This window comes from Limulus polyphemus, unplaced genomic scaffold (assembly GCF_000517525.1).
Source record: "Limulus polyphemus unplaced genomic scaffold, Limulus_polyphemus-2.1.2 Scaffold258, whole genome shotgun sequence".
NCBI classification, from domain to species: domain Eukaryota; kingdom Metazoa; phylum Arthropoda; class Merostomata; order Xiphosura; family Limulidae; genus Limulus; species Limulus polyphemus.
This window is the reverse complement of record NW_013665868.1, coordinates 137,978-147,683: the sequence shown is the minus strand read 5'-3', so window position 1 is coordinate 147,683 and position 9,706 is coordinate 137,978. Positions and strand designations below refer to the sequence as shown.

The following is a 9,706-nucleotide window of genomic DNA, read 5'->3' as shown; positions in this document are numbered from 1 at the left end:
TAGAACAAAAAAGGCATAACTTATAGTTATTTCCTAATTTTTTATGGGGGTTATGAAGTCAGTCAAATCAACCAACCCATACAGAGATACAATAATGAAAATAACAGATAAAATGAAATATTAAGTTTTTTTCTAAAACAAATTTGATCATTATCTGGAGGTTATAAAGACTTGGATGTGAAATTTTAAAATGTTTTAATGCATAAAAGTATTTTTAATCTTAAAATCAAAATTATTTTGCATGTTGGTTAGTCAACATTCTGAAAGAAAATATTTTATGAGAAAATTTTTGATCAAAAAATCTTAATACTTAATTTAAAAACCTGATATTTTGTGTACAAAAACCTTATAATGTCTACCAATAACTTGCAAAAGTTTGTAAAGGTATGTCTACATTATCAAAAATCATAGTATAATTACTCTCATGGATACTTTCATGGTTATGAGATGAGTGGATTTCCCACAGCCTGTAATGGAAGGATTAAGGGTGAAAATAGTGTATTGTTAATGCTTATTTATAGTTTTAAGTTCATGATATTGTCTACATTATCAAAAATCATAGTATAATTACTCTCATGAATACTTTCATGGTTATGAGATGAGTGGATTTCCCCCAGCCTGTAATGGAAGGATTAAGGGTGAAAATAGTGTATTGTTAATGCTTATTTATAGTTTTAAGTTCATGTGATGTGAATCTATGTATTATTGCAGGAGCATGTAACTAATCTGTGTAGTTATTAGCAAAGGAAACCAAAGGACTTACTAAAGAAGTTTACATATCTTTATTTCTTTTAACTTGAGTACAGTATAAATCCAACATACAGTATCTTGCTACTTTATTAGGATATCCATCTAGTATCAGGTATGATTTTCACTGCAAAAACAGTCCTGACCCTGCATGGCATAGATTTCATAAGATGCTGAAAAGTGGCAAATTTGGTTGTAGCGTACTTGTCGAGGAGTGTGATGTGCATTTGGCTCATAGATTTTGAAAGAAGGTTATAGTGGCAAATATGATGTTCATGTTCCTCCCAAAGATGCTCATTTCAATTGAGACTTAATGTGATTTGTTACATATTTTTAGTGTATTATAGATTGAGAAAAGGGGTAAAATGTGGCTCATCAAAACACCATACATATTAACAATAAGTCATTCTTCACAATTTGTGCATTAGGCATCACTGCCACTATAGCTTTCCTTTCCTTTTTGTATCTGAAGTAATTGGTTCTCAAACTATTAGTTTTCAGAAGTCTCATGGTACTATTAAAGATAGCCAAATCTTGACTATTGTAGAATACTTTGAGTAATTCCTGTTGCATTTGAAAAGCCTGTGTAATTGTCTTTTTGCCCTCATTTGGTCATCAGGGATTATTTTACAAATTCTTTCTGTTCCTCTGTTAACTTCTTCTGTTGATAGACTCTTTTTACAGCTGTCTTAAAGAAGCCATGCACTTCAACATTATGAAACATTGCTTGAATGAGATAATGGAAGAAGTTAGGACAATTTCCCTTCTTGATAAAAATTATTTAAACATTGACTTGACATATATTACTAACCAATAACCACAATTTCAGTGTTCTCTCAAGGATACAACATCAACCTCCTTCCAGAATGATGTCTGCATCACCAGTAGCTCCTCATTAGAGTCACATTTAAAATATGGAATCAATATCAGCAAATTTAATGATTAATTAATAAAGATTAATGGAAACACCATTAAGTCTCAGACTTGAGGAGTAGACACTCATGAAATTCTTTACTGTGGTTAAATTAGTAGACTGCAATTGCAGGTGAGGATTTGACAAATACTTGTTGAAAAGTAGCAGAGAACAAATAATCTTTGTTAAGTTTATTATCTGGCATTTTGTTGAGGTCTTTGATTTTTTTAATTCTGTTAATGCTATCAGGTTACTGGTTATGACTTCAAAGCAGATATCTGGAGTTTAGGAATTACAGCCATTGAACTTGTGACAGGCACTGCTCCATACCATAAGTATCCTCCCATGAAGGTGAGTGGATTTCAATTGATCATCATTAAAACTGTGACACTGTAATTATGAAAGGTATGTAAATTTCAGGAGTTGATTGTTCACCTGCATATCGAGTTTGAAAATTGAAGTAAAAAATATAATTGTAATTTTTTTCATGAGTTTTGTATTCATTATATATTATTTATTAGTGAATTTCATGAAGAAAAATGGAAAATTTCCAACCTTTATTTCAGTGTAAATCTGAGAAGTATTTTCTGTAAGTAACACATTTATCAGTTTCTTTAGAATATTTCTGCTCATTCCAAAGTACAGATGTATATTTGCTAAGAAACTATCATCCTTTTGAAACATGTTGACCTATGTTGTTTCATTTTACCTTTGTTAGTATGTTTACTTCTACAGCCCTTTCTTGATACCTTTTATAATGTCATATAATTTGGTCTAAACAATTAATAATGAAGCTTAGCTTTGAAAATAGGTAAATCCAGTGGATGGAAACGATGAGACAGAAAATATTCTTATCTATTTATGACAATACATAGTAAATATGGTTGCTATAGCAGTAAATTGTGGTTGTCAACATCCTGATACAAAGTTCACATCGCTTAAAAACAAACTACAGATGTTGGAATTTTTTATAGTTTTGTTTGATGGTCCTTTAATTTCTGATAATGTTTTTTAATGACTGGATTTATAATATGAAACTTCCTGATCAGTAAAAAAAATGTTAAATTCTGAGGTGAAAGGAAGTATTTTTAATGTTTTTTTCAACATAGTATCTCAGAACAAAATTTTGGAATTTCACAGCCTAGAAAATGATAGAAATACTGAATCAAATTATATGAATTTGTTAAAGCATTAATTTTGTTTTAAGTATTCCCACTGTTAGGATAGAAAATTAAGGAATATCAGTGATACCTCTCAGGTCCAGAAAAGCTTAATGAAATTGGTGTTTAGTTCTACATCTAGTTGTGCTATATATAATAGAAAAGTATACTGATTTTATTAATTCACAACGAAATATTTAATTAGTTCATTACCATGTTTATATAAAAGATAGGTTTATTTTTAAATTCATGTTGGCACAAAGTTACAAGCTTATATGACAGTGCTCTAGAATGGAGAATAAATATGTGCCCATGACAATGAAAGAGTCAAAGTACTTGTAATTTTATGATAATTTAAAAATTTAAAGAGGCCAATAAAATATAATTTGCTCTAGAAGTATAGTAATATATATATATATTTATACAGATATTAATATAGAAAGTTAATTCCACTTTATAAGAATGATTTACACATGCTAATGCAGTGGTGCCCCCATAAATATGAGCTGTGGTGCCATAGGTAACCTGTTTAGCACATATATATGCTTAGGTTTTGGCAAATTCTTGATTGTTCCAGAGTACAATACTTGAAGAATATGTCACAGTACTTGTCAAGGAAGGATATTTATGGCAGATTCGTGACTTTTTTCAGAGTGCCATGTTTGAGGGATGTGTCAGAGCTCTTGTCAAGGAAGGATTTTCATATAGAAAAATTGTTAAATAATGTAGAGCGAAAACCCAAAATTTTGAATAGGTGCTCTTTATTGGTCTCCATGAACTGCAACAAGCTCTGATGTGACACCTTCATCTACAAAGTACAGATTGTTATTATGTCATTGCTGTAAAATTCAGCATATTGTCTGGTTCCATTAATGAGATAATAAACAAGGAATTGAAGTTGATGAAGGTTCACAAGCCATCTTCACAGTCTTAAATCTGGTTTCAGTAGCTGATGACCATACACACTTGAGGGTTTTTAGATGGCTTGTCAAGTTGTGTGGTCCAAGATAAATCTTTCCATTCTTTTCAGAAACGTGATGTTGGCCAATAACTCTTTAATCATGGTTGTTAGTTTGAGCACAATCAACAACAAAGAAAGTAGTTTCAAGGAAGAGCAGGACCTGACTATCATTCTTATAAAGCATAATTAACTCTCAGTATTTCACATGTTAAGTCCTTATGCTTATTCACCAAAACAAAAAATGTGTACAAGCTACATTTATCTTCTTTAAAGTAAACAAAACTTTAAAAACATGTATTAAAATATATAAAAGGTTAACATTTTAAATCTTAAACTTGTTACTGTGAAGGTTTTTAACTACATGATTACTGAAACTAAGATTTAATTGAAATTAAAATGTTGAAGACTTTGACATACTACAATATTTAACTAACATTAAAATATTTGTATATTAAAACTATGTAAAATAGAAGTAATTAGATATGTTGGAAAATTAGTTAATTGACTATTACAGTTAAGGATTGTCAAGCAGGTTTGAAATTTTTCATTCTCTTTCCTTTTTTTTTTAAGTTTTTAATTTTTATTTCAGGTACTTATGCTTACTCTCCAAAATGATCCTCCAACAATTGACTCAAGTGTTGAAGAAAAGGACCAATATAAGAATTATGGAAAATCCATTAGAAAAATGATAATAGACTGTCTACAGAAAGATCCTAACAAACGGTGGGTATAGATACACATTAATAAATGTGTAACTTGTAACAATAATATGGCATATTGTGGGTTAAAATTAACAAATGTATTGCACAACTTGATTTTACTTTTATAAATGTACAGTATATGATACTACAACGTATGTTGCATTTAGGACATCTGGTTGAGTTAAATTTCCAGTTAGTTTGACCTTCATGTTTTTGTTGTTGTTGTTCATTCAAAGCAATTATGTTTACAGTATAACTATGAGAATTTGTGCACTGCAATTTCACCTTCTGTAATAACTTTTGAATTTGCCTGACACCTGAGGTACAAGCATCCATTTGAATCCCATGCTCTTATAGTTTAAATATGTAACTCTAGAGAACTTAGATACTTCCCAAAAGTTGGAAGTGAACCAGGAAGATACTGCCTTTATATTATATATATATATATACATAATATACCACACTGTTCATCATCCACTTCCCAAAGATTCTGGATAAACCACTAATTTCATGAATTTATGTGAAATTTAATAAAATTAAAACAGAACTTCTGGTAAGTAGTTTGGGTTCAGTTTAAGAGGCGGACAAACTATCTTTTATCCATCTATAGTACAATGTCAAAGTGTCTTTGCAACTGTTTTGTATGCATATCTAATGCTATTCTATTTTGTGGATGAATAAAGTTGACTACACATTGATTTTTCCATTCTTAAATTATTTTAGCTATTTTGTAGGTTCAGCACAAGTACAGTTGATATTATTCTAGTTCGTGGATGAACAAGAGTTACATGTTACTTTTGACTTTTTACTTATTTGTATCTATTTCATAGGTTCAGTTTATGAGCATTTAATACTATTCCATTTTGTGGATGAATAAAGTTGGCTGCATTTTGATTTTTCCATTCTTATTACATTTAAAGATAAGTTTTGAGATTTAATTACATCTGTTGCTAAATTTTAATTGAGGCATCTGTAATACAATTTATGATAGGACTAAAAGCAGGGACTTTATGATTTATACTACTATTTTAGTCAATAAAATGAATTATTTTTATGAAGTAATGAAGATTAGGTTAATATTTCTGTTCTTGTTTCTGTAGGTAATGATTTTGTCAGAGTGTTATATATTTCATTATTTTAATAAAGGTTTTGCATTTCATGAAACCAGTAGCATAGTATTATTAATGAATCATGTATATTTGTACAGTTGCTTGAGTGTATTTTAATTGTGAAGTCCTAATTTTTTTAGGCCTACTGCTACAGAACTTTTGAAGCATCCTTTCTTCAAAAAATCTAAAGTAAGAATACCATATGCTAAAAAATTAATCAAATTTTCCTTCTTTTTTTAATAATAATCTATAATTAATCGATTAATTTTTTGGAAAATATATCTTAATAAAGCAAAAGATGAATGTAATAATATGAAGCATTTATTAAGAGTTTTGGAATCTTCAAAATTCCATCTTCAGTAATCTAGAGATACAAAACAATCATAATTGTAATTACAACAGAGATATGATTTGTAATACATAAAAGCTACATACTTTTAATTTTCTCTTGTTATACTTTTATATTCAAATTGTTTACACAAATAAAATAGTTAAATTAGAATAGATTTAAATCAAGTGAAGAATATGTATTATGTAGAGACAGAAGAAGTATAATTTTATGTATAATGTCTCTTTTATTAGAAGTTCAGTTTCATGTTTGACTGTTGAGAGAATTTTAAAGTTCGAGAGAGAAATCAGATGCTCTGTTTCTGTGTTGTGCTGGTAGACAGCAAGAGTTGGGAGGGTTTTCAACCTTTTTTCCAGTTTTTATAAATATGCCCAAATGTTCAAATGCTTCCTACTTTAAGGTGACATTTGGTTTCACCAATATAGGAGGCCCTACAGTCCCTGCACATGTATAAGTAGATGAGATGTGCACTTAGAAAACTTTCTAACAACATAACTCCCAGCAAGATCTCTCCTGACCAAGTCATCTTCAACTACAGCAACATCACTTTAAGTAATATTTAGAACTGCAATAGCCAGTGTACTGAGTTTCTCTATACCCTCCTGAAAACTTAATTACACCAATTACCACTATCCCTGGGAATCCTTGTATGAGAACATAAAATCTTGACCTGTTTTTTTCCAAGATTACTTCTGAGCATGCACATAAACGATTTACTACTAAGTTAAAAAAACATAGCACCCTCCACCCTCTTTTACACATGCAGAATATCTTCTAATCTGAAACCTGAAGAACTGGTATCTGTTAAAGAACTCTCCAACAATAAAAATATCATCATCACTTGACCAGTCAAAGGAAATGGAGTTGTCATCCTCAAAAAGCTGACTATATTAGGAGAATGCTTGACATTCTTGATGATCACAATAAGTTCAAACTTATAAAAAAAGAGCCACTGTCCCATACTTTACAACTTGAAGGAAAAACACGGAAATTTCATAGATACCTAAGCAAAAGAAATATTATATATGACTGTGTTTACAACAATTTATATCTCCTACAGGCTCCCAACCTGGAGTATTATATAATCTGCCAAAAGTTCACAAACCAGACACCCCCCCTTAGGCACTCACAGAACTTAGCTAAATTCCATGTACCCATCTTAAAACCTGTTACTGGGAATAAATTTCCAAAACTTGACTCCTTCCATTTTTCCCAAAAAATTACTCAACTCCCCCTCTTAAAAATCACATGATGGCTAGATTTAATATTACTTGTATTTTTACTAATATTCCCCTCAATGAAAACATTAATATTGCACAATCTTATTCTCTGCCTACTAAATAGGGCCTACAAATTTACCTCTTCCTTTCTAGCCCCTCACAAGGAAACTTCTTCCATACAAACAATTCTTTTTTGAAACAGCTACCCTAAGAGATTCTTGCAAAAAACAACTTACTCACACAATGGATAGTCAGCACACGATCTTTATAGTGTAAATTAGGTTTAGAAATAACTTTAAGGTCAATTTGAGGATAGTAAGAGTTACATATTTTTTTAAACTGTTTTGTAATAAGGGAGTTCTGTCTTCCAACATATGATAAACAGGTGTGTATATATAGGTATTTTAGGTGGCCTGACAAAATTATTAGTTAAGAACACATCACATCTACTTATACAGGTGCAGAGACTGTAGGGCCTCCTATATTGGTGGAGCCAAATGTCACTTCACGTAGGAGCAATTGAACATATGGGCATACCTATAAAAACTGGAAGAAAGGTTACAAACCCTCCCAACTCTGCTATCTGCAAGCACAGTACAGAAACAGGACATCCGATTTTTCTATTGAACTTTAAATTCTCTCAACAGCCAAACATGATACTGAACTTCTAATAAAAGAGACATTATACATAAAACTCATTTTCCATCTCTAAATATTACACATTTATCACTGGATTTAAATCTATTTTAATGTAAATAGTTCATCTGTGCTACATATTTTTTATTTTCTCTTGTTATAGTTTTATATTCCAGTTGTTTACTTCTTATGTATTACAAATTATATCATATCTCTGTTGTAATTACAATTGTATTTGTTTTGTATCTCTAGTTACTGAAGATGAAATTTTGTAGATTCCAAAATGTTTAATAAATGCTTCATATGTAATCTACAACTGTATTGCAAATTTCAAATATATTTGTTGTTAATTTTCTTATTGTAAGGCAATTTAAAATAGAATTTGTCAGATGGTACTTCAATTTACATTTTAAATTTAGGAAAATAATTTGCCTTCCTTGCATAGAGTTTGAAAAATTACACTGTCCTAAACAAAATTAAACTATGAGAAATACATACCATACTCTGCAATGGCTATGAAGAAAAACGTAATTAATGACTAAAGAAAAGTTATAATTAAAATATACTTTAAAACAAACTCTCTCAAAACAGGAAATTTAAATATGAAAATAAAAATAACTAGTATATGTTTGACCTAGTCATTCTACTAATCAGTAAAAGCTCAGAAAAGATATCTTCTTATGTATTTTTGTTTTTCTAAATATGTATAAGTGATTTTTGCTAACGTATTTTGTTGAAGTTCCATTTTTCTTTTGTAGTTAACTTGGTTTAATTCTTGGTTTATATTGTGTTTTCCATAACACAGGATTTCTCCCTCAACCATAAGTGGTGTTTCTGGGTGGCAGGTCACAAACAAGAAATTCTAATAATTGCTTCTTAGGGGTGATGCATACATTGTTGGAAACTCCAGAACCTGTTGTATCAAAATATGCAATCATCCATATGATGATAATTTATTTCAATTGGGAGTTATGAGTAGTTAAAGAGACACAAGATCTTGGAGCAGCTGCACCAGTTTACCAGAAAGAGTTACACACACAATTTATTTATCTCTTTCTTTCTTTTTTTTTTGATTCACATCAAATTATGCAACCAGCCTTCATTGTTATTTGAGGTTGGAGACCTTAGTCTTCATCATCTGATCTGGCAGAAGGTTATTGCTACCACTATCACTATTTTCCTTGTCAACATCAAACCTATTTTGAAGTGCTGCCACAGCATCTTTAGGCTTGATAGATAAATTTGCCTCAACAAGAGCTACCAGCAAGTCCATTGTGATCACATCTATAGTGGCTGCATTGCAAGTTGGACATTTTGGAACCTTGCATATGTAGGTAATTGAAGGAATGATGACTGATGATGAGATGCAAAGATGCAAAGTTCCAGTCTTGGTCAATGGGACTTGAAGCTATGTACTGAAAATCTATTAGGCTCTGGTCTGTAAAGCAGATATGCTTATAGGTGAAAAAGAAGATAGACCACACAGCAGACCCTTCAGTTACATAACAGGAAGGACTATCATTAATTATGAGGTTTCTACTGATGATATGGCAAGTCTTAACTCGGTCAAGTTTTGTCCAATTTGGAAACTGTAAATTATTATTATCATATCTCACAGAATGCTACATCCTATGCAAGTTTTACCAAAATCTGAGAAATCCTGGATTTTGTGTATCCAATCCTTGCCACCAAGGCACCTCTAGTTGAGGGAGAGATCCTATGTTAAAGTTAGAAACACTGTTAAAATTCTCTCATGGTGTGAAAGTTAGTTTACCTAGAATTTCCTTTAACAAAATATAATGAAAGAAATTAATTTGAACTAATATTAGTGTTAATATTCTTCTTTTAGCCCTTAAACTTTAAATCCATTGAACATAAGATTGTTGAATTTTTTCCCAGTTTCTTTCTTT

At 30.6% G+C, this 9,706-nt stretch overlaps 1 protein-coding gene across 8 annotated transcripts in view; it reads left to right on the top strand.

Moving 5' to 3' along the window:
* Positions 1 to 9,706, top strand: part of LOC106478877 (serine/threonine-protein kinase OSR1-like) — a 124,924-nt gene that overhangs the window by 84,816 nt on the left and 30,402 nt on the right. For all 8 annotated transcript variants that reach the window (XM_022382565.1, XM_022382563.1, XM_022382569.1 and 5 more), the window contains 3 exons: positions 1,910 to 2,011; positions 4,371 to 4,504; positions 5,732 to 5,780. In XM_022382565.1, coding sequence (XP_022238273.1) covers positions 1,910 to 2,011; positions 4,371 to 4,504; positions 5,732 to 5,780 — 285 coding nt within the window. The remainder of the gene's footprint in view (positions 1 to 1,909; positions 2,012 to 4,370; positions 4,505 to 5,731; positions 5,781 to 9,706) is intronic.